General features: G+C 32.2%; 1 protein-coding gene across 5 annotated transcripts in view; it reads right to left on the bottom strand.

Moving 5' to 3' along the window:
* LOC115881940 overlaps positions 1-27223 on the bottom strand; it is a 167357-nt gene that overhangs the window by 120859 nt on the left and 19275 nt on the right. The window contains exon 1 of one of the 5 annotated variants that reach the window (XM_030899668.1): positions 24274-24341. The exons of the other annotated variants lie outside the window; for them this stretch is intronic. Within the exon in view, the coding sequence (XP_030755528.1) occupies positions 24274-24283 (10 nt within the window). The 5' untranslated portion in view covers positions 24284-24341. Of the gene's footprint in view, positions 1-24273; positions 24342-27223 lie in introns of those variants that run through there. 5 annotated transcript variants of the gene reach the window in all.

Genomic DNA, 27223 nt, shown 5'->3' with positions numbered 1-27223 from the left:
ATGAATACATGGATAGCATTATGCTCCTTCCTTAGTCTTCCTATTCAAAGCCTAAATCAAATGACAATGACAATTACTAAAAAGAATATGCAGTAATTTACGAAACGCCGTAATGACGTCACCAATCTCTTTCATCTGGTTGGCAAGTGATTGAGATAGTTCGACAATATATGACGTGACGTTGAACGATGGCTGAATATTCTATACGGGGTGTCCCAAAAATAAGTGCAAGTATTCAACTGGTAGGATAGTTCAACGACAACAACAAAATTCGATTTTTTTTTGTTTTTAGTTAAAAAACATAATTTCTTGATAATATGGCAACACAGGTATTAGATTAAATTTACAAGAAAGAAAATCCAGAAAAGATCCAGTGGTTCTCAAAATTTTAGCAAAAATTTTTTTTTTTGAATTTTTCAAAGTAAAATAACTCCGTTATTTTGGACTTATGTGAAAAACGAAAAAGAGAAAATATCTTTCTTTTATCCAGATCTATATTTTCTGGGACACCTTGTATAGCCGAAACAATCAACCATAATGTTATCTAATAGTACCTTACGAAAGAAAAATCTTCTGCAATTAAACTCGGTTTCAAGTTTTAAACAATACTCGTGAACTCTGTCTATATTTTGCAACCAAAACAATGCCCTGGTACGTATTCACGAAGAAGTACGAGTATAAGGTACCTACGTTGTAAAAACCAATTACTATTTAGTATTCCCGCACAATAACAACAGACACAGTTAAAAATATCCATTGTTATGCGTTCTCATTAAAATACAAGCTCTTCATTCAAGTTCGAGCGTGAGAAATTTCGCACATTCTCCCATATAAATATTTGCTATAAACATATTTTTCCGTTATGAAATAAATAAACAGATAACAGCAATTTTATTGATGAACGCACAGAGAATAAAAAGCAAAACAGTTCTGGTCAAAAAATATTTTTGCCTGAAACTGTTTTCATGTGCATTTCAGGCAGGCTTAGGCTTATTTAGGCACAATCAGGCTGATCGAGGTCCAGCGGAAAAACATAATAAGCGTCAATTTATTAATTTTAGGGTTTTACAATTCTATAGGCTCGGTGCATTCTCCGCTGGTGCTGCCACCTTCAGAGAATATCGTAAACAATCGATATATACAAATACACAGGTTTAAATAGCGAGTATACGAAAAATTTATTATTTAATTATTCTAAAAGTGTCAGGAAGTATAATTTGCGAACATTCTAAAAATAAACATAAAAAAGTAAATATTTTGATATCTGCAGAATTCGCATATTCTCCCATATAAATATTTGCCATAAACATATTTTTCTGTTATGAAATAAATAAACAGATAACAGCAATTTTATTGATGGACGCACGGAGAATAAAAAGCAAAACAGTTTCAGTCAAAAAACATTTTTGCCTGAAACTGTTTTCATGTGATGCCTTAATGCAAATTAAACAAGCCGCAAGATTTCAGGCAGGTTTAGGCTTATTTAGGCACAGTCAGGCTCATTGACGTCCAGCGGAAAAACATGATAAGCGTCAATTTCTTAATTTTAGGGTTTTACGGAAGGTCTAACTTGTATTATAATTTATTATTCCAGTTAAAAACACTTTTTAGATGAGTTCAACTACGGTAGCGAGCATAGTTTTAATCACAAGTTTTGCTAGTGGGGCATAATTGGAGCTATTTCGGCTATAACCAAATTTTTTAAAGGTACATAATAATAATTTTAGAAGATGTTCATAAAACATTTAATTTTCCTTCGCTTGTCCTTGATATAATTACCATGTAGTTTCCGAATAAACCTACTCATCAGCACGAACTTTTTTGGAGTTTTTTTGATCTGTGGCCCGGTTCGATCGCTGCCTGTGTTGTCATTCCGTTTTCGTGCTCGTCAGCGACGACTGTAAACAAATCGCGTGTGTCGAAAATTAAAAAGAAAAATGCCGAAAAGACCATTTAAAGACAAGGACCTAAATATAAGATTACTTGGGATCCAGACCCTCTATTAAAATACCTGGGTACATTATATCCTCTAGAGGCGTTAGATTTAGAATACGCAACTTATAAACTAGTCACTCTTATGGCACTGACATCAGCCAGCAGAGTTCAGACTCTTTCTCTAATTAAAGTTCAAAACATTAATATATCGGTAGACAGAGTTGAGATTAAAATACCAGATAGAGTAAAAACATCCGCTCCAGGCAGATTCCAACCGCTACTAATTTTTCCGTTTTTAAGAGTAAACAAGAACTTTGCGTTGCGTCCACCATTGTGACTACATTAAAAGAACGAAACCAATACGCAATACCGAAGAAAAAACTAACTTACCCATAAAAACCACACCGTTTAGCATCTTCTCAGACAATAAGCAGGTGGATTAAAAATACTTTAAACTTAGGTGGCGTAGATACGTCCATTTTTTCAGCCCATAGTGTACGTCACGCTACAACTTCGGCTGCGTATAAAGCAGGCGTAAATATAGAGATAATTAAAAATACAGCAGGCTGGACTCCTGCCTCGAACACCTTCTTTAGTTTTTATAATAGACCTGTAGAAAAACTCAAGATAAATTTGCCAAAGCCATTATTGAATTGGGTTCTAATAAATCGTAGTGTTCTACTGTTAGTATTATTAAGTATTTTTTATTATTATTTAGGTGTTATCAATATATCATATTCATTCTATTAGTTATAAGTTAAAAGTTAAGTTCTTTACATTATATACTCAGTAGTTAGTTATAAACTCAGAGTTTATGTTAATCATTTATTAGTAAATATGTAAAAATATAAAAAATATAATTTCCAAAGTTTTCTAAAGTTCAAAAAAAAAAAAAAAAAAAAAATATTTTTTAAATTTTAGAATTTATATTTCTTACAATAAGTAATTGTTAGAGAAGTTAATATCTTATGATAATAATTAATTATATCAATATATGGTTATAAAAAATAAAAAATTGCCTTTGACTTTGAACATCTACATGGTAATTATATCAAGGACAAGCGAAGGAAAATTAAAGATTAATCGACTTACCTGAAGGATGATTAATCATAATTTTCCGAGCTTGTCCGAAGATATAATTACCCAACCCCCCTATATACCCCAGATCGTAGGCAATTTTTTTTAGACACTTCAACGGAATGACAACACAGGCAGCGATCGAACCGGGCCACAGATCAAAAAAACTCCAAAAAAGTTCGTGCTGATGAGTAGGTTTATTCGGAAACTACATGGTAATTATATCTTCGGACAAGCTCGGAAAATTATGATTAATCATCCTTCAGGTAAGTCGATTAATCTTTTAATTTTTTTTTAGTTTCATATTATGACAAATCAACTTAGAACAAAATAATATTTTTAGTTACAATAGGTAACTCTTTTGTAGGTAAAATCTTTATATATAAACATTAAAGATAAAAAAAGATAAACGTTAAAAAAATAACATCCGTCAGGCAAATTTAAAGTGGACGACAAAGTTATCATAAATAACCTTGTTACGTCTGTAATAATGCTATTTTTTTATCTAAAACAATAATTAGTTACCTCTATAACACAATTTTTAATTCCATATCTTAATTATTGTACTAATTTTGCAATGTAATTCTAGCGATATACGGTGTAAAATATTTTCAGCCTTTAATAGTTTTAAAAACCTATAATCTCGTATTGAAAAAAAAACGGCTTCAAATTGGCTTGGTAATGACGATCGATAGAATTCACTATATTCAAACGATTATTTTTATTTGGTAATACCTATATTAAAAATATTTTTGTGCTCTTTAGCTTCGTGTTTTGTAGGTTTATTAACTGTAAAAACTAAAAGTAACTAAGTCAATTTCATTTCTATCTTGATTTTTGATGTCACGATATACCTAGCCTTAAATAGTTTACTCAGTATGGCTTGCGTCATATCTGCACGCACGCCAGCAGCATTTTTTCTTGTGGAAAACGTGTTTCTTGTTATTTTTCTTGACAATTAAACAGAAAAAGGAATTAAACTGTTGCAACAACGATTAGGTGGTTAATACGTGGATTCTATCGAATCTCAACATTGCCAGATTTAGTAGATTTTCAGTAGAAAACATACTTTATTATTCGTCCAAACTTCTGTAAAGATTTGTAAATTTGTGAGGGCTTGTGCCAATACCACTCAAATTTTGAATGACAAAATGCATAACCTAGTAGCATACTAGTAGTGTAGACAGCACAACAAATTACATTTGACGATGATTTGAATAGGTTGATATCTTAGGGCTCGTTCGCATTTGTTTTCAGTTTTAATTTAAAAATAGATACGGTTTTTTTTCTTAAATTACTTAAAATCAGCTTGTTCAAAATTGTTCAAATTTAAAACATGTATTCAGCATATGCAAAACCTTAAAAAATCTGTAAAATCAACAGGAAGGCCAATATTTGGACAGTTCTAAATTTGCATGCTATTTCCTGTTTCCAACGACGATACACCATGCACCCGGCATATCTAGAATACCTTCATTTTGTACAGTAAAATTCAAATATATTATAAGAATATATTGCTAGTACCGCATTTACACAATGAGTGGAAAGTGAAGCCAAAGAAAAGAAATAGGAATATCAATCTTGCATAAGTCTATCCTTTTGGTTCAACAGGATATTCGTACGCACGCGCCAAATAAAACGATCTGATTCGTCTACTTCATCGCTGAACCCTGTCACCTGCCCGCGCACTATTTTAAGCTCTAAATATTAATAACGTATAATATATTATTTTTTATTGGTAATGGCATTATTTCAACCTGTTATTTTAGATATTCATCATATCTATCCGTTTCCTGTTTTTATTTAAATATGTCAGAGATTAAATTTAAATTTATAAGTAAAGACGCGAATAGTCAGACGCTAAACTGATTTACGTGATAGATAGAAACTTAGAAAACTACTTTTATTGGTTAGTATGAAATAAATCAACTAATCGCGAAGCACTTCTTAGGCTTGCGTAGTTCAAAGCTGTTGAACGAAAAGGACCGACTTATGTGGATTTTTTGGCTTCAATTTCTGTTCCTTACTAGCAATATATTCTTATAATACAGGGTGTTCCAGAAATAAGTGCAAGTATTTTAAGAGGTGGTAGATCTCGATAAAAGAAACATATTTTCCCTTTATCGTTTTTCAAATAAGTCCAAAATAACGGAGTTATTTTACTTTGAAAATTAAAAAAAAATGATTTTTTGCTAAAATTTTGAGAACCACTGGATCTTTTCTGGATTTTCTTTCTTGTAAATTTAATCTAATACCTATGTTGCCATATTATCAAGAAATTATGTTTTTTAACTAAAAAAATTTCGAATTTTCTTTTTTTTTCGCGAAAAAAACCTCATAGGCGTGTTTCTGGGGTTGAACTATACTACCAGTTAAAATACTTGCACTCATTTCTGGGACACCCTGTATATTTGGTAAAATTTGTCTTGTATTATTTGTCGATAGCTGGTAAAATATCTGTTATCTTTTTTCTGTTAATGACATTTTCCTGTAACAAAACCTTTCAACAGAAAACAAAATCCATCGTGTTTTAAGTTTCTTTAACCTCAGTAATTCGATGACTCTCGAAGGGGAAAAGGGTAAACAAATCTTATATAGGATCAAACTTGTTAAGAGAAACCATAGTTTACGCGAGCAAAATTTATGGTTTCTAACGGTAAACCTTGTTTAAGTCTAGACGTATATCATCCGTCCCTGAATCCTGGAAAAATCAAAGAGAATATTTCTGGAAAGCTTAAGAATAATATTGCTGAAAGATGTGCATAGGACGGTTTTATAAATACATGACAGGCAAGGTCGATCTTTGTATTTAAAAGATGTTTACGAGGATGAGGATATTTACGACCGCTTACAGTTTTAATCAAATACCAAGTCTCGACCTTTATAATATAGGTATTTTCTATAAACGTAGTAAGCTTTCAAATTTCCAATAATTTTCATGCCATTTTTCAAGATTTTAAAAAGGTTAATTTTAATGTATTTTTATAAAAAAAATTCTCTCAGGAGTTGAGTTTGTTTGATTATTACTTTTTAATTTAAAAACAATAAAAAATAAATTATAAACAAATATGTTTATTACTACACCATTATTGTACACTTACATCTCGAACAACACAGGCTTGTTGCATTCCCCGCCGGTGCTGCCACCATCGGAGAATAACGTAAACAACTGGTATGTACAAATACACAGGTTTAAATAGCGAGTATACGAAAAATTTAATTTTATTATTATTCTAAAAGCGCTAGAAAGTGTAAATTTGTGAAAATTCTAAAAATAAAAATAAAAAAGTAAATATTTTCATATTTTCAGAAGGTCTAACTTGTATTATAATTTATTATTCCAGCAAAAAAAAACTTTTTCATGAGTTCAACTACGGTAACGAGCATAGTTTTACGCTCCGGTTTTGCTAGTGGGGTCATAATTTCGGCTAAAACAAAATTTTTTAAAGGTGCATAATTATAATTTTCGAAGATGTTCATAAAACATTTAATCAGTAGTTGATTAAAAAAAGTATACCGTTAATATTGCAAATTATATTTTATCCTCTCATAGTATATATGTCTATTTAATTTTTTAATTATGTAACGAACACTTTGTTTACCCACTTGTTTCGTCGAACTGCTCGAATCCATTTTTGATTTTAATCAAATCGTGTGAGAAACTATGAAGCAATAAAATGTTGTTTCAGGAGAGTTGAATATCCGGGAAAGTTGAATTATTGAATGTTATTGCACCCAACAACACCCTAATTACGCTCTCCTATACGCGTTAACATTTTTTCGGCAACATTTGAAATTGTTACAACACAACACGACGCCTAGTTCGGATTCTTTCTCACTTATTTTTTAAGTGAACAGCGTTACATCACACAAACCTCGTACCTGAGTATTTTATAGTTTCAATAACTGCACTAGCAAAAAACTAAAATACTTAAATATTATGAAAAAGCCACAATTTCAATGTTATTTTAATGGGATCAACATGAACTGTAGACGGCGCACAGTGCTTCGAACATATGGCTCTAGAGGACAAAAATCCAAAACTTCTCTTTTATTGTAAGCAATTTATTCAAACTAGTCCCACGTTTATGAAAAAAAAATCTTATAAATAATAATAATGTTGGAGCTGTGTTCCATCTAAGCAAATAATAAGTTATAGTATGAAAACGGTGTAAGTATTAAATAAATTCCTGTGATAAAAAAGAATTGAAATAACATTTTAACAGCCCTTCTACAATATAAGCCTAATATAAGTATAAAAATGTTTTTCTTTAATGAAAAAGAAACATTAATGCTAATATTTAATTAAAAAAAAATATAAGATACTATAAATTTACTTTAGGACAACAAAATGCATAGATCGTGATACCATACAGTGTTGTGTGCGAGTTACTCTTTAACCGCGAGTACCCTTTTAGAGCAAGATTTAAGGGAACAGTATCCAGAATTACAAGGAGAGCGGTTGTTGCTGGTAACTGGAGCCATAAAAAAGATTTCAACCCAACTTTGTAAAAAAATTGAGAGAAGTGCATCATGTGAAACGAATTTTTTTCGAAGTATAGTGAGTGGTTGCAGGGCGAGTTTTTGGTTAATTTTCCTGAATCTGATCATGAATCCGAAAAACGAGTCATCCCTTAAGTCTGTCGGAGGTCGCCCAGAGAAACCTTTTGAAGATTTGTGTAAAAGAAGTAAGCAAATAAAATAAAAACCTCGAGAGGATTTTTCGGATGAATTGATAATCGCAGCAGCAGAACAAATAAAAAAAGAAAACAAGCTGATCCTATGAGGTATATTGACCTCTAAAAGCCTCTGGTTTCAGGAGAATCACTGCTGACAAAATCTTCCAAATTTATATTATCCAAATCACAGGTAGATGAAGTAGGCTCACATATAAGATATTTCTGTATATCATTTTCTAATATGTTAAACTTTTGCGTTGTTACTGTTCATTTTGTCGGTATGAGGGGTTCGGATGTTAATAGTTACCTCTTTAATAGACCATATCCATATATTATTTTTCCTTTTCTTGGGTATGAGATTTTATAATAAATTGAAAGGTGGACACTTTTTTTATGCGACGTTTCGCTCAAGATGTGGGGGACTTTTTCAGTCCACAAGTGGTGTCTCATTTGACTGGAAGGTTCATCAATATCTAATAAAGAACATGATTTTTTTGAAATACAAATAATTTTTTCGTTCTTGTCCCTATTGTCAAGTAGAGTATTAATACTATCGGCATTGCTTATCAATTTTACTCCATCTGAAAAGTATTATAAAATAAACTTCGTCGCAAGCAGACACAAATAATTTTATAAAATAAAAAGTGTTACAGTTATACAGGGCGTTAAAAATTTATCTAGCTGGTATATTTAAATTATATGAACAGGTTTTATTATGTATCTTGGCATAACAAAAGAAGCATTTAACACTTTTTCATTAAGGATACAGTATAATCACTTAGTATAATCATTAGTTAATACGCATAATACTCAAAAATACAATATATTAATTTCATAATGAGATAAATTTATTAGAATTAAAACCTTACCGAAAATCATAAAAAAAGGAAAACATCGCAATGGAGAGCGATACCCCAAAAAAAACTCAAAAACGTCCCGAGGTATAAAAGTCTATGAATATAACAAAAATATTCAATAAATACGATATGTTTTGATATGTTTTTCAAATGCCTTTTTGAAGTTTGAAAACGTAAAGTTTTTTTTACCCATTTAAGAATCATCTTAAAAATAATTAAATAAACTAAACAAAGAACTTGTTTAGAAATAAATTTAAAGTTACATACCTTGTTTAACAATATCCATAGTGGCTTCAATAGTTAAGAAAATACCGTTTAACTCCATGATATACAGAACTACTATGAATGTTATTCTTTTCACTGATGAGATGATCAGTTTATTTTCAAATAAAATATTTGCTAACAAAAACGCTGTTTATGAAAAATAATATACAGGATGCTTGAACATTGCTATAAGTATAAAATTATATATTCAGATATTAGTAAATTTTAACTTATTTTTCGATTTTTGTCCATGGGACGAAGCACTGTGCGGCGCGGCGTGAAATACATAGCGAAAATTTCTGATTTCTGCCGTACCTATACAGCGCTGAAATGCTCCAAGGCTATGTTACAATTTTGTAGACATTGTATGTTTACCAGATCAACGACAGGTGTTCAGACCAATTGAATGAGTTTATTCAACCACCAAAATGAAACGTGTGAACACAAGCTCCGTTTTCCGTCTTTTGGTAACACTGAACGAACTGAATCAGTCAGTAAAACCACAGATTATACAGATTATAATCTTTGTTTTTTCTTTATTGTTTTTCGTGGTTCCAATTTTCGGAATCGGGCACTAGTTAGGTGACTAGTTTGCGCACATAGCACGCCCACTTATGGCCTCTAAAATTGTGCACAGCGCCTGACCGGTACAGTTATTAGAGAGAAGGCGGAAAACCGAATAGCGTCATCCAGTATTTACGCGTACCTTATCATGGTTACGATATGCGCGAGTCAATTTTTAACGCCCGCTAATAACGTTACCGCCTGACGTAATTTGCGGATCAATTACACCAAGCGCTCTTTCTAAATAACCTCTGATAACGTTTAAAAATTGCTTAAATGGGTATGTGCGGGTGTTTGACAACCGGAGCCGGCCAGCGAGATCTTTTATTTTAGGTTATGTTTGAATTGTTTTAAATTATTACTTTAGTTTTATTAGGTAATTTGATATTTAAGTAGCTGGGATTAGTTTTAATTAAATAAATATGGCCCAAAATATGGATTCCACCTCTTCCAATACTAAAGAACCAATAAAGAGTCTTAGGTTTACAGCAGATGACGACTTAGCCCTTCTAAGAGAATTTGTTGCTTGTTGCCGTAAACCCACTGGCAGACGTTGAACAATAAAGCACTGGAAATAAGCACTTTAGCCCTTTAGTTTTAAAATACCTAGTAAACAAAATAATTTCAAAGTTTTAAATTCAATGTTAGGTTAAGTTTAAATAGCGGAAGCGAGGCGATCAGAATTCTTTCCGATCCGATAACTATAAATGAAGAGAGTTAATACCACCTCACTTAAAGGAAATAACACCTGGCCTTATTAACGTCCATGCACGCTATTCGGTTTAGCGATATCTCTCTATTACGCTGTTTATTGTTATTTTACGCGAGTTTATTTTTGCGCACAGGAAATTTGACTCGTTTGCACATCGTCATAAAAACAATTTTCGTACCACGAATTAGGGCCAAGATTTTTATCTGTATAATTATAGGATACCTAATCTGTGGTAAAACTGACATGTGAGAGCCCGCCTTCAATGGCTATGAACCCATCCATTTCTTCCGAAATATTTAATATAAAATAGCTTAAATTTGAGTACATTCTAATTAAAGCTCTTTACTGGTTTGGTTTGGTTGTAATTTCTTTTTCACTGAAATTTATTGGCGGAATTTTATTGGCTAATATATAATGCCGTCACCGGAGAGGTAGATGCGTCCATAAATTTTCACTTCGTACACCATACGGACGACAGATGGCTATAAATTCACAATCTGTGGTTTTTATTGCATCTTAAACCATTAACAAGAAATTTTTTGCTATTTAAGATCTTTACTTTGTTATTTAAACCAAGAAAACTTTAAAGTTCAAAACAATGTTCTTAACAAATTAAATAAATAAACTATATTTAAGATCTGTTGTGTTTTGTGTCATCCTTTCTTGAGTTATAACTTCATCATACAGTTTCAGAGGGCTTTGACAAAAGCCAGTATCTGAGACGGTTTTACAGAGGGAGATCATGACCATCTCCGATATCAGTCGTAGCAAAGATTATGGCACAAAGTCCTGAAATATTTCTTCGAGTGTCTTAAGTGCCCATTCGCATACAGACCATACAATTCGCTGGCAGTTCTAGGATTGTACGATTTGAACCACAAAACACATACACAAGAAGAAGTGCTAGCGCCTTGCTAAATATTGGAAAGTGAAATTGACGTTTAAATTTGACACTGTTGACAAGTCTACTGCTACTAGCGCCCCCAATATCGCTTGTAGGAACTACGGAGTATAATGTCACGTATGGCGGGAAGTTTAAAGAAATAAAAAAAATTTAATTCTTTATTTATTTTTAATTATGGCATACATAAAAACACAAAAAATACACCATTTTTTAAAAATATGTTTAATATCAATATCAAATATACAACAGAAATGAATTTCACCACAATAAATTAATAAAATTAAGAGAATAATGTTACAAGTACCGATCAAGAGGCAAAATTAATTATAACAAAACTGAAAAAAATGGCGTCATAGATGGCTTAGAAATGAAGATATATATCATAATTTTGAAAGTAAAATTATATGGGAAATGTCATCGATCATCATTTTTAAGCCAACTGGACAATTATTTCAAACATACAAGCTGAGTTCGTTCATAGTGCTCTGAGAAATCTAGATAAACAAAGAATAATAAATTAAAAGTATTCCAGGGAAAAAGAGAGGAAAAACCTGTATCGTCTCTGATATCTGTCTTTGCCTGATATCTGTCTGTCTCTTGAAAGTGTTATATTTTTGCTCGAAGTTTTCAGGTCGATCAAAAAGATGACATTTACAACAATACTTTGCCGTAACTTTCACAAATATCAAAGAGAGTACAGGCAGGGGCCGGAAAGTGAAATAGCAAAAGCTGTTCCACCGTTTCCATGGAAATTTCAAATAAAATAGTTCGAGCCTCGGGCGCTAGGTGGTAGTTCAATTAATTTTTAGGTTAAGAAGTTGCTACTAGTTATTGCCAGATGGCGTTCAATCAGATTTTTTTTTGTAGTTTCCATAGTTTCCAACGGCCATTGTCATACTATTGTCAAATTCTCAAAAAATATTGTCGTTGTCATAGCGCCAATCATAATATTATCAAAAATGATTATCAAAACGTTTTTCAAAACAATTCCGTTTGTTTGTGGCCCTAAAAATATAATGCAAGTCTTTTATTTTTGCCATCATTTAAGTACCTATTTATATTTACTCAATTTACAAAACTTTGGGCGTATTAGTTTGGTCTTGTTTTATTATAATAAACGATGTTTAAATATTTGACTTATAAATAAAAACTTTAAATAATAAATAATATTTACACATGTTTGGCTTTAATTTTATTTAATAATTGTATAAATTATACTGTTAAATCTTATTTTTTACACATCACAACGATACTTGTTATTAGTATTGTTGAATTTGTGTAAAAAATAAGATTTAATAATCAAATTTAATTATTTTAGAATAAAATTCATTCAGCGCGGGCTCATTTAAAAAGCCCGCGCTTCGATCCATTTAAAACAAGCCCTACTCAATAGATGGCGCCACTTCTGTAGGACCATTTTTCAGTATGGCAGAGTCCATTCTTTTTCTAGCTAGGTATATTCTTTGAGTACAGGTATTTCCTCCCTTTTCCTCTGGGATGCTTTATATCTGTTGTTCTTTGTTTATCTATATTTCTCAGAGCATTATGCTGAACACGACTACATTATATAATTTCAATATCCTATAAGTGGAAAGAAAAAAGATCACCTTTCTGTTTTGTACTATGGTACCTTTCTTCCGATGGCTCATCTCGTTGATATTTAGCTCATCTCGTTGATATTTAGGAAGGTATCCATAAAATATATATTTTACTATCGGTCCTGGGATGAAAAAATATAAAATTCAGTTTGATTTGATGATCCTTTTCTGTCACCTAAATCACGAGAATGACAATAAGCATGTTAAGATGAAAAAAAATATTTATCAACACTTACCTACACGTTAGTCCGAGGAGTTTTATCAAAAACCTATATTTGCCTAAATAATTTATGTATTAAATTTGCAAAGCAAACTGCTGCGCGTAAACAAAAGAAATAAAATGGCGACAAGTCACCGTCAACCAAGGAACGTCAACGACCCGACAAGGAGAAAAGTGGTGTTCGAATGACAAATTATGGGTCACCAAAAATGGTTTTTGTCTCCTTTCAACGCACGCTTTAGAAAGAAAAAGAGATGAACTCACTTACTTAAAGAACGTCAAGGTTTTATCTATCACTCTTGTCAATAATTTATCGGTAAGGAAGATTCCTAGAAAATCGCTTGTAGTCAAGTTTTGAACCATTGCCAGTTCTCCCACAAGAAGTGTCGTTCACCTGTGGGCACCTTTAGACCGTTGCGTTGAAATGACGGCCTTTCATTTTACCTGACAAAACTGGCAGGTAAAATGTTACGTGTAGAACAATATTTAAAGTCACATATTCATGCATTTAAGTATTATCTACAGATAATTTAACCACGTCAATCGTACAAATGAGTCAAGTAGAATTTACCGTAACCACACAGTCCGCATTATTACGCCTATATTGCATTGTTAATAATCTTTCCTCGACGGGGAACTAATGTACCACCAGGTACTCAATTGTAAATATTTATGAAAGGACAAGCTGTCAGATGCCATCGGTTTTAATGAGCCCATTGTGAAAAGAATGCAGCCTAAAATGTTAGTTTTATTTGGATATCTTCGATGCAGATAAAGAGTGGTAGGTACCCATGTGGTACCTTTTGGACTAGACCGAAAACCTGTTTAGTTCTCTGGTCATTCACGCTGATTATTTGTTGTCCATTGCATTCTCTATATTCGGACTAGGATTGTTTTTGTGTAGCAAAGTTAAATTTATTGGTATTGTGTGATTAAATATTCGTTTGGTTGTGGTTCAGTTTTTGTGTCATTTTTCCCGTGGGTTTATTTTGTTTTGAAGTAAATTAATATTATCTTTATATATCAGTTTGAATTCTAAAAGTTCGAGACCCTTCCGCTTCGAGTTTGAGACGACCTTTGTGTGCACATATCTCTACTAATATATAAAATCCTTAAGTGACTGACTCACTGATTAATCACGATCCTGCTCAAACCACTCAACGTAAGAAGCTCAATTTTGGCATACAGGTTGATTCTACGGTGTAGAGGTTCGATAAGAAGGGATTTTTCGAAATTCCAGTTCCAAGGGGGTGAAACCACCCCTCAAATATTACAATATTTTTTTCCGAAAAAAACGCTTAAACACGTATATTTTATTTTGTTTTTTTACATATTTTAGGATTTTCTAAAAATGTATACAAAGTGTTTCGAAAAATTCTGGTCATTGATTAATCACGATCCTGCTTAAAGCGCTTGACGTAAAAAGCTGATTTTTGGAAAACGGATTGTCTTTAGGGTGTAGAGATTCGATAAGAAAGGATTTTTCGAAACTCGAATTCTAAGGGGGTGAAACCACCCCTCAAATAGTAGAATCATTTTTATTTCAAAAACCGGTGAGTTTTTCGGAAAAACTCTTAAACACGTATATTTTATTTAGTTGTTTTACATATTTTCAGATTTTTTAAAAATTTATACGGGGTGTTTCATAAAATATGACCAGTGAGTAATCACGTTTCTGCTTAAACTGCTTGACGTTTAAAACTGATTTTTGGCAAACGGATTGACTGTGGGGTGTAGTAGTTCGATAAGGAGGGGTTTCTCGAATCTCAAATTCCAAAAGGGTGAAAACGCCCCTCAAATTTATTTTGTTTTTTTACATACATATTTTGAAATTGGGTGTTCCAAAAAGTTGGGTAATTGATTAACCACGATTCTGCTTAAACTGCTTGACGTAAAAAGCTTATTTTTGGCAAACGGATTTTTCGAAAGTCAAATTCCAACGAGATGAAACTACTCCTCAAGTATTACCAAGTTATATAATAATATCGCCATATTGTTCTTTCTCATGCTGACATAAATGTGAGAAAATTTTATCCAGTTTGTATGTTAATGGAAATTCTTACTTTGCTTTATCATCACCTGTACAAATGATTAATTCGACGCGAACGAAGTCGCGGGTACACGCTAGTTATCTTATAAAACTAAGAAGATACGGACCTGTACAAGAAAGTACAATAATTCTTAGAATGCGAATGAGGTAGATAGGAGTGCCGTTGCGTTATACACGCTCTTTTTTTTCTCTCTTCTGCATTATTCTCCTCTGATCGCCGGGACGGTTTTTGCATAAGCTCGCATAACGTATACAGGGTGTTTTCCGCGTACTGAACATATGCTAATAACAGCCGGCCAGATAACGGTTGAATATAAAGCGAATGTTAGTTGTTCGACACCGTTGGTTTTAGAAAGCCGAATAATCATTTTAATCGTTGCTTTTCCTCTATCGGATTATAAAGAATCCCTTACTTAGATGAATAAAAAATGGCGTCAAAAGGGCTGCGAATGGTAATTTTGGCGAGGTCAAGCCCTATATAGACGTTATTTATTTGCCCCGTACTCTTCTTTACATTTTAATGGCGCATACTGCCATTTGGTCTTAAGAGAAGGTTGTACTTTATTTTTGTATTGAGGAAAACGATTTTTAAATGGTGTAGTTTAGAATTCCAGAAAAAAAATATATTTTTGGGAAATAGATTTGTGTATCTGAAAACATTCTATCCTTTTTTAATCTTTCTATAATTACTGTTAATTTTGACAAGTTTTATGTCAAATTTTAGTCATTCTTCAATCGTCTTTGACGCAGTTTTTTTTCGATCATAGGGTACTTGGTACTTTGACTATACTTATTAGAAAACATATCACACATTATTTTGTTTTCACATACTCTACAGGGTTGTTCACCACATACGACACGGAGTATTGTAGCTGAATGATGAGATTTTTACAAATTGTAAGTCTTGGGTTCGATGAAGGACTATTAGAGGTACAATTTAAAAATAATTTTACAAGATACAGAGTGTCCCAAATAAGTAAAAAATATCAAAGTTGTGTTTTTTTAAATGGAACACCCTGTATATTATTGCATTTTTAGTTTCTACGATTAAAATAAAGGTAAATTTGATCAAGGTTTATTATACTTAAACCTTACCGTTTTTGAAATATTTTCAATTTTGTGAAATTGCAGTAAAAATTTTAAGGCTTCATTTCTCCAAGGGTACCAAAGTTGTTAATACTAAATATTTACTGAAGTTTATTTATTGATCAGTTATTGTGTTGCAATAATAAAAATAATACTATCTTATACAGAGTGTCTAAAAATTTATTTTAAATAACTATTAGCTTCAAACGGCAATAACTTGTTTAATTTAAATAGAACACCCTGTATATTTTACGAGAATCAGATGCACAATTTAATTGTCTATCAAATTATATTATACCATTTTTACATATCTCTTTAAGTATCCGTAGAATGTGCATTTTCTTGTAATTTAGAATTTATTTATCAAATATACCCATGGAATATTGACATTTTAGATTATTTTTAAAGATGTACCAAATTTTTAAAGAGTACAGATACTAATATTGTGGATATAATTCGTTTATTTCATTAAAAAATAAAAAAAAAACTGTTTAAATATTTGTTAAAGAGGACCAATTAATATGATTCCAGTATTCAAACTACATTAACTGACTGCATTGATTAATAATAATTGTTCCAAATACTAAAAAACTGAATTTTGTATGGGTATTAGACAGTGTGATAAAAAGTAACACCTTAAAAATGATATTTCATTTTTTAATAAATGCTTATTTATAACAACAGAGACTTTAATTTTGATAACTTATTATTATATTGATTTCTGACTCAATTCCACATTTATTTAGAATAATTTATTAACGAATACAATTAAGTATGTTATTAATTAGTATATGGGCGGAAATAATGGTGCTATATTTAATTAATGGTATACTCTTTTATATAGATTTAAATAGTTTTCTTTTTGCATACAACATTATTGTTTTTAGCAAAACGATAATGTTACCAGAATGTCAATATATGATGTCAATATTCCATGGGGGTCAATAATAAAATGTCAATATTCCATGGGTATATTGATGAATGAGGTCTAAATTATAAGAAAATGCATTTTCTACGAAAACTTGAAGGGTTAGGTAAAAATGGTATAATACAATTTGATAGACAATTAAATTGTGCATCTGATTCTCCTAAAATATACAGGGCGTTCCATTTAAATTAAACAAGTTATTGGCGTTTAAAGCTATAAATTATTTAAAATAAATTTTTAGACACTCTGTATAAGGTAGTATTATTTTTATTATTGCAACACAATAACTGATCATTAAATAAACTTCAGTAAATATTTAGTATTAAAAACTTTGATACCCTTGGAGAAATGAAGCCTTAAAATTTTTACGGTAAGGTTTAAGTGTAATAAACCTTAATCAAATTTACCTTTATTTTAATCGTAGAAACTAAAAATGTAATAATATACAGGGTGTCCCATTTAAAAAAATACAACTTTGATATTTTTTACTTATTTGGGACACTCTGTATCTTGTAAATTATTTTTAAATTGTACCTCTAATAGTCCTTCATCGAACCTAAAACTTGAAATTTGTAAAAATATAATCGTTTTGCTACAATACTCCGTGTCGTATGTAGTGAACAACCCTGTATAAATTTCAAAAAGGTAAATATTTTCATCCGGTGACCTTAAGGTAACACAACATCTAACAACACTTATCTCACACAGTATATCATATCTTTTTGACGTTTGACGTGCACAGAAAAAAACCTTGACTTTCCCCGCGTTAATGGAACAATTTTGTGTACAAGGAAACAATACCTCTACAACACACCGGCATTTTTGCTTAACTCATTTTAAACCAGATACCTATCTTCTATCTTTGTTTAGCTTTACGGATGACAAAGGAATGCCTCACGTAGGCGTTTCATAATCGATCGTATTTTTTTCTTTAGTCAATCTCCATACACACCTTATTTTTTGGATTGACTTAATAAGAAAAAACTGATTTACGTTCAATCGTTGTACGAGAAGCACTTTGTTTTGATCGTAAAATGAAAGTTTTTAAGCTGCCATGATGTTCAATTTAAAAGTCGAAAGTGTGTCAGATTGGCTTCTCCGTCATGCAAAAGGAAGATTTATCATAACGACTTAAGCAATTTTGTAGGCAGAATTAGAAGATATACATTTACCAGCCAGAAATCTATTCGTATACTGTAATCTTCTGAGAAAATTGTCACTATAAATAATAATCATAACAACAAACACAAAAAAACGTATAGAGATACAAAAACAAACAACAAGAAAAATAGATAATTATTTACATCACAGTATCACAGTTGGATTAGAGTATCACAGTTGGTGGTATAGTATATTAATAACGGCGTATATTTTAACGACGATCTTAATAAAATTAATAAATATGCTCTGGATCATAATTTGAAATTAAATGCCGGTAAATCTTGTGTTATAGTATTTGGTAGTGATATAAACAAAATTACAAATACGGCTGGTAACATGAATATCCATATAGATAACGTTGCGATACCCATTGTTACAGAGACTAAAAATCTTGGAGTCTATTTTGATGCCAAGCTTTCTTTTCAGGCACATATAACTACTAAATTAAAGGCTGCTTATATACGGTTGAAGAATTTTTCGTCTCTTAAGAAATATATACCATCAAAGACTTGAGTATTGAAGTATCAATTATGTGACACACTTATTTTATCTTTATTTGATTATGGCGATGTTGTTTATGGTACATCCATAAGCGCTAGATTCTCTAGAAAAATCCAAATACTTCAAAAATCGTGTCTACGGTTTTCTTTTAACATTCCTTTTAGAGATCATATAACGCCACATCTTAAAAATTTATCTATTTTATCCATGACTAACAGACGACAAATTCATTTAATGATATTCATTTATCGAATTTTAACTACAGAGCAGCCTCCCTATTTGTTCTCATTGTTTCACTACGTTGACCATGATCATTCGACTAGACAAGTGCATTATTTTAAAATTCCTCAACACCGAACAGCTAACTTCCAAAAATCTTTCAGTTTCATGGCGCCACATTTGTGGAATATTTCTAATAACTTTAAATTTCAATCATTTACAGATTATAAAAAACAAATTAAAAATGATTTACTAAATTCGTAAATATTATAATTTCTTCCACTGATTTGTGAGATCTTGTTCTTCTGATATGCCCGTCATTGGTTGCTGTTCCGGTTTTTACACTGTTTCATTGTGCCTCTCTGCTTATCTCCGCTCGTCCCTGATAAAATTATATTTTCACTTTTTTTATATAATTTTAATTTTGTTTATTTCTATAATTTAATTTATTTCTATTTTGTATTTGGGGTCGCACCACTCTGGCACTTTGTGCCATTGTATCGGTTTTTTAATCGCGGTGCGATCCCTTTAGACACACATTTATTGATACTAATATTATTCTGTAAAACTTAATGGGGTCTAATAAAGAAATTTGAATTTGAATTTGAATATCTTTTATAAAGTTCAAAATATTTTTAATTTTTTCTTCTTCGGTTAAATTTTCACGAATTTCACCACGTATATCGAATCTACTTCTTTCTACCATATATTGAGGTAATTCACATATAATGTTAGTTACTGTCAACTCAACATCACAGACTATGCACATTGGAGGTATTTCTCTTTTAAGCAGATATGCATGAGTCACCGAAGTATGCCCAATACGAAGACGATGCACTCTGGATTCATTCGCTCGTCCTAGTGTAAGGATGTAAGGATGGGGTTGACGGGTCCTGTTTTATTGTATTGCGCGAAGCTTTGACAGTTTACCTGCCCACTCATCCTGTCATTCCCTTTCTGTTATTTTATGCAGTAGTACTTTAAAATCATGTTTACTAGTATAAGGGAAATCAATGGTATCTCTTCTAGGAGCTTGCTGAGCAGCTTCATCTGCCATTTTGTTGCCAACTATATTAGTGTTGGGACCCATACAAACTTGAGTTTGTTTCCCTTTTCGCTGCACTCTCGAATAAGCGTCTGAATTTTTTGTGTCAGAGAACCATGGACAAATATGTCATTAATTTTAGACACGATCTCTAAAGAGTCAGAAACAATTAAAACTCCTTCCCCTAGGAGATGCAAGACCTTGTCGTTGGTGGGGAAGCTCCTGGTCAGGTGCTGGGGGGAATCCCCTCTAGCACTTGGCTTGGTCTAAGAAGCATCTCACTCATCGTCTTGTCCCTCACTGTAGTGTCGTGGCCAGGGAATTGCACCAAGACATATAACGATACCGGGCGGGGCTACGGATAGCCTCAACCTTGGGGCACCCCATTGTATTTTACCCCTTACTTCTACATGCGGGGCTCTGTAGAAGTGGACCGACTGTCCCTAGCGACTCACAGGAACACTATGAGATCTGATAAAAATAGTAATAAAAACATCACCGGTGAAGTTGTGGGGAAACCCCCTAGCGACACTGGGAACAGTAACAATGAAATTTCCAAGGGGCCAAACCCAAAGAGAACTACAGGAGAGGTGGCTGACACTTGCGTGAGACCATCCTCCGCAAGTGGCATACAAGCTACCACCTCCTCCAAGGGTCGGGAGCCTACCTCCTACCTCTAAACCCAACAGGCGACACAAGCTACCGTTTCGTCTACCCGGCCTGGGTCGTAGTTCCTCGACTGTGAGGGACACGGGTCTCCGTAGGAAGTCCTGGGACTGTATGATGAGTTATAACTCAAGAAAGGGGGACACAATAGATCTCTAAGGTCGCAGAGACTAACCCCAATCCCACTTATTCTAATTCTAATTAAAACTCTTGTTTGATTATATTCCTCGATGACATAGGATCAGGCTTTCCAGATTGCAAAATGTTCTGTGAACAAAGCTGATGCTTCATATCTCAAAGTCTATTGGAAAGCTGACCCGTTGGTAACAATTGCACATCCAGCACCAATACAGGGTTGTTCACCACATACGACGCGGAGTATTGTAGCTAAACTATTAGATTTTTGCAAATTGTAAGTTTTGGGTTCGTTGAAGGACTATTAGAGCTACAATTTAAAAATATTTTTACAGAGTGTCCCAATATATCATATAAATGAGGTCTAAAATATAAGAAAATGCATTTTCTACAAAAACTTGAAGAGATAGGTAAAAATGGTATAATATAATTTGATGGAGAATTAAATTGTGCATCTGATTCTCCTAAAATATACAGGGTGTTCCATTTAAATTAAACAAGTTATTGCCGTTTAAAGCTAGACATTATTCAAAATAAATTTTTAGACACTCTGTATAAGGTAGTATTATTTCTATTATTGCAACACAATAACTGATCAATAATTAAACTTCAGTAAATATTTAGTATTAAAAACTTTGATACCCTTGGAGAAATGAAGCCTTAAAGCAATTTCACTGCAATTTCACAACATTGAAAATATTTCAAAAACGGTAAGGTTTATTTTAATCGTAGAAACTAAAAATGTAATAATATACAGGGTGTTCCATTTAAAAAATACAACTTTGATATTTTTTATTTATTTGGGCCACTCTGTATCTTGTAAAAATATTTTTAAATTGTAGCTCTAATAGTCCTTCAACGAACCTAAAACTTACAATTTGCAAAAATCTAAGAGTTTAACTACAGTATTCCGCGTCGTATGTGGTGAACAACCCTGTATAACTTATACATCAGAATAACACATAGGCTATTTATTTTTATTTTCAAATTATCCAATGTAATTAAAGTAACTTTGAGTTCAATATCCTTTTATTTTAATTATTAGACTCGATATCAAACTTTTACTTTTTTCACGCATTTAAATCAAAAATTAAATAAATTAATTAGCCGTAATTATAAGGAGAGGTACTATACCAATAATGGTGTGAAGTTTGATAATTCTAATCGCTAGAAATTTGCCAACGAATTTCAAGAATTCCAGTAAACACCAGGGATTATTAGTAACACTCCTTTTATTTGATCGATATGGTGTTTATCTATATTTACATGGCGAATCAAACATTGTCTTTTCATTTCAGTCGTTTCAGATCATTTGGTCAATCAGTCATCAGTATTACGGGTTTGACAAAAAGATGTTCGAACTAATCAGTGTGTGTATTATCGCCCAGTTTGTTTGCCATGCTTATTTCTATGCGCGTCTTGGCCATTTAATCAACCAAATCAATGTGTCAAATGAAGTTGTCATTTCAGAAATTTACCTATTTAGTGCTTTATTATTATTATCAAAATTCATTCCTACATCGGAAATCTTAAAGATGTATTTATAAATACAAATTAATATGAATTAAAGTAAAATAAAGTAATCAATTACAAGGTTAATTATAGTATTATTACAATATTCAATAACTTATTAATTTAGGTACTGTTAAATTGTTAGAACATTAGGATTTAAGAAGATGTTCAAATATTCCTCCATCGACTGCTAGATAATAACCCAGGCGATCCTAAAATTCTCTTCTTACATTCGCTAGATGGTAAACTGAAATTCTATTGCATTCGGCAGAAATAGCATTTTTTAACTCGTCTAGATTTGGGTATTTTTTATCCTTGTATATCCTATTTTTTAAATGGACCCAGAAAAAGAAATCATTTGGCGAAATATCAGGAGACCTTGCTGGCCAATTTACTGTATGATTTAGGCCAATAACGCTTCCGTTAAGACTATTGTCTAAATATTCCCGAACAGCCAGGGTACTATGTGCCAGCCAGCCATCCATTTGGTACCAAACTTCCTGATTTTCCCTAGCGGCATCATGTAAAGCAGGTAAAATATGATTTTCGAGTAGTTCCAAATAATATTCTGCATTTAAATTTCGCGTAATAAATAATGGCCCGATAATATTGTGTCCGAATATCCCTGCCCAAACATTTAATTTCTGTGGATATTGCGTCCTTGTTTCGACAAACCTGTGTTGGTTTTCTTTGTTCCAATATCGATAATTTTGAACATTGGATTCATTATTTAAGGTAAACGTGCATTCGTCAGTGAAACATATGTTTTTTAAAAATTCCCTATCCGTGTTTGCTCTTTCCATCATATCAAAACAAAACGCCTGCCGCCGTATTTCGTCCCCATCTCGTAGGTCTTGGTGCTTTTCATATTTGAAAGAATAGTATTTATGTCGTTTCAAAATTCGAAACGCTGTAGTGTAATCTATTCCTATTTCATCCTCAAGTTTCCTTGTGCTGGTCTTTCCATCGTTCTCTTCCACGCACAATAAAACTTCCAAGTCGGTATCATTTCTTGCATCTTCTCTTTGTTCCTGCCTTGCTTCACATCTGCAGTTATTTATTAGAGTACCTTTGGTCTCAAATCTCTTGATATTCCTTGCGATTGTAGATTTTCCAGGTATCGGTCTATTCGTATACAGAGCAGCAAACATGTCCGACACCTTTTGATAAGTATTTCCTTGATAATACCATTTAATACCATAATACCATTTAATACTTTTTCTTCGGTAGTGTAATTCATGGCTAATATTTTCGATGTAAGTATGAGTTTTTAATAATAATAATAAAGCCCTAAATAGATAAATTTCTGAAATGACAACTTCATTTGACAGTTATCTTTTACTGAGAAATATTTAAAAAGAAATCGGCGATAACTCATAAACGGGCTAATCAAAAATATCTAAAGTTATTCTTTTGAATGTGGGTTTTAGTGCTCTTCAATAAACCTAAATAGAATTATTCTCTAAAATAATTAGGGAAGCCAATAACTGACCCCATTAAAATTTACATGGGACTTCCTATGTCCCGCTCGACGATGGAACACCCGGTATACATTAGATCATTACATATTATATATTTGCTTTAACAGTCTCTGGTTATTGAAAAATCGACCACACCCCACCACCCAAAAACATTTGGTATTAATGTCTAAAATATCGAGTTCTTATAAGAATTGAAGGGGTGGCTGCAATAACCAGCTAGCTCCACTTTTTTTCGAAAATGAGAATCTTAAAATGCTCTTATTAAATTCACTACTTCAATATACCCCATCACTGCGCCACTGTCATAAAGAATCAACAAATAAATACATAGTATAAAACAAACATATTTTTATGGCTAATTTAATTAAATTTTATTACAATCATACGCGTTATATGAATCTATAGTTTCCCCATTCTGGTCATAGATTATTTTAGATATATACATAGTAAACTATGGTGTTTATTTTCTTTTAATGTTAATTAATATAAACAATGAAATTTTATTTGCCCGCTCTTAACCACTACACAGACGTGATTTGCGCTACAAAACCCCGCTAATTTATAATATTTACACTTCTCGCGCTGCACAGATGTCACTTTAATTTCTTCTTCGCTTAGTGGAGAGAGAAAATTGCAATAAAAAAACTTTTAGGTCAAATTAACAACAAAATATACCTACTTTTGCTCATAAATACGGGCAGGACAGCGAAATACCACTAACTAGGCGACTGTACGCCTGAAATGTCGCGTACTGACGGCCTTGAATCATTGCAAATCCGATCCATGGTGCAATTAGATCGCAATTGCATCCGTACACGCCGGATTTAGTCACCGGTCAGTGGTAATGGTGACTTTGACATGCGTGGAGATTTCAGGTTAATCGTACGACAGATCAGAGGCGGTACCAATGGGCATGTCAACAATACCTATAGGCTTGGTGCATTTCAGTTGATTTCGACAAATTCCGACCGCAGCGCTTCAACGGCAAAAATCCGAAATTATCATTATATAGTTCACGTCGCCGTCATGTTGATCGCATTAAAATAATATTGAAATCGTGATTTTGTCGTAATATTTAAGTATTTTAGTTCTTTGCTAGTGCAGTTATTGAAACTATAAAACACTCAGGTACTAGGTTTGTGTGATGTAACACGTTTTCGGATAGTAAAAAATAAGTGAAAAAGAATTCGAACTAGGCGTCGTATTGTGATTGTGACAATTTCAAATGTTAATAGAATTGCCGAAAAAATGTTAACGCGTAGAGGAGAGCGTAATTAGGGCGTTGTTGGGTGCAATAACATTCAATAACTCAACTTTCCCGGATATTCAACTCTCCCGAAACAACATTTTATAGCTTCATAGTTTCTCACACCGATTTGATCAAAAGCAAAAATGGATTCAAGCAGTTCGACGAAAAAAATGAGTAAACAAAGTACTCGTTACATAATCAAAAAATTAAATAGACATATACTATGAGAGTGTTAAAAAAAGTATAAACCTACGCCACTGGATGTGTTAGTAGGGTGAAAGGCGCCAAAAGAGAGCTAATAGTGTTTTTAACTTATCTTCTAAAAGTATATTCCTTCTCTACTGGATACAGATAATGTGTTTATTATTTATGCTAATGAAATTAAACCAGGCATACTTTTTTAGTAACAAATCAAGTCTATAGAGAAAGTAGTCTTCTTATAAAATGCAAATTTCCGTCTATTAATACTATGTCTCGCTGAATTGATAAATGCTGTTTTGAGTTATATACATGATCACGACAGCGGGTACCGTTCTAAATAATCTATGATATATAACATCTAATATTTCTTAAATTTAATTCGAAAATGGTATTTGTATAATCCATTCTATAAATTATTAATGATATTATGAAAAAAATATTTTATTTGCTTCTGTCAAATTTATAGTACAATTAGATTTACTATTTTATCTTGGATTTTTAATATTTTAACTGGTCTAGGTGCTACTAATTATTAATTTTCTAGGCTACACCTGTTTTTAGTATTTGTTCTTATAGCGGCAACATAGATACATTATCTGCAAAAATTTTAACTGTCTAACTATAACGGTCCATAAGACAGACCTTTGTGACAGACCGATGGACGGACGGACAGTGAAGTCTATAGGGTTTCCGTTTTTACCCTTTGGGTACGGAACCCTAAAAATTAAAAATTGCTCTAAAAAAATAGTATCTGCACAATGAACTTCTTTCAAGATGTAAAAAAAATCAAAAAACACAAATAGCAGTTACAGGCCTGTGGTCAAGTCACGTAATACCGAGTTAAAATTCATACTAGTGTTTTTTCTATTCCTTTTTGTTCGGTCACATTGTTGCGCGAACCGCATATTGGCCTAGATAGTCGTTTCACCATGTTAAGATCGTATCTACAAGCAGAAACAGAAGTGTTTTGAATAGAATACGATTAGTATACATCGTAAAAACGGCTAGGAAGGAAGTGACTGGTGTTTTTTTTATATGGTAAGAGCCTACAATTAAATCTGAAAGCAATTGTACACAATCAACCCGCAGCAAACAACCAACAACTGTTGTGTTTCTACTGGCTAAGACTAGTAACATGGAACAAAACTGCACAGTAACTCTTTATTCTCAAAACTTAAAACTGGCTAGGTATTTTTACACAAACGAAGAAGGAAATTAAAGATAAATGATTATACTACATCCGTATTGTAGCACATTTTTAGACAACTTCTTTATTTTTAAGATTTTGATGGTCGAACATCAATAAAATATTCCTTATGTTTGGACTAAATTTTCTCGAAAATAAAGACATAATTTAAAATTCTGTTACAATACGGAAATATATTGAAGTTTTGTGATTACAGTGATGTATAATTTATATGGTTTTGTAACAAATTGCTCGCTATTTTATGACAAATGCTGAAGCTCTGCAAATTTTAGCCTTAATAACAGCAAAAATAATTCACAATCAACAATAAAATAAAAGTTTCGTTTAAATTTCTTAATCAGCTGATCCCTATTAAAGTTCGCAGAAATCCGGGGCTTTTACCATTTAAAGCTTCACGATTTGTCCACCAGCAGGCAGCAGATTTTGTCCTACCGGTTGAGTAACTTTAAGAATATATAAACAGGGGTATTACTTAAGAATAATACAAAAAATGAGGTTTAGAAAAAGTTTAACTTCAAAAATATTTTGGAAACTCTAAACATAGATTAAGTACCCTTGCAACAGCGGCAATACCATACTTGTAGAAAAAAAAGCCTCTAGTTTTTAGTTTATAAGGGCCTAGCTTAGTCAATGGCAAAATAATCTCTAAAATTTGTATAAACAAGCAAAACGATAGATGAAAATTTATTGATTTCCAAATTAAAAAAAACTGTTATATCTTTAAATTTGATAGAGTTATGACTAACCATTATTCTATATTTATTATTAAAGATGATCTGGCACCATCGCTTTGTATGGCAAATGCTATATTAGGAAAGTGCTCATTATTTTTAGATTATTTTTATTTTAAATTGCCAATCTAATTTCGAATATATCAGTCTTTTAAACGACCTCTCTTTATCACAATTTATATTAAAATACTTTTAAGCAATCAGTAACAATGCTGGTTATCAGTTCAATTGGCGCTTAAAA

The sequence above is a fragment of the Sitophilus oryzae genome, unplaced genomic scaffold (genome assembly GCF_002938485.1).
Source record: "Sitophilus oryzae breed Bouriz unplaced genomic scaffold, Soryzae_2.0 scaffold_1745_pilon_pilon, whole genome shotgun sequence".
NCBI classification, from domain to species: Eukaryota; Metazoa; Arthropoda; class Insecta; order Coleoptera; family Curculionidae; genus Sitophilus; species Sitophilus oryzae.
The sequence above is the reverse complement of the archived record's forward strand: the minus strand, read 5'-3'. Positions and strand labels throughout refer to the sequence as shown.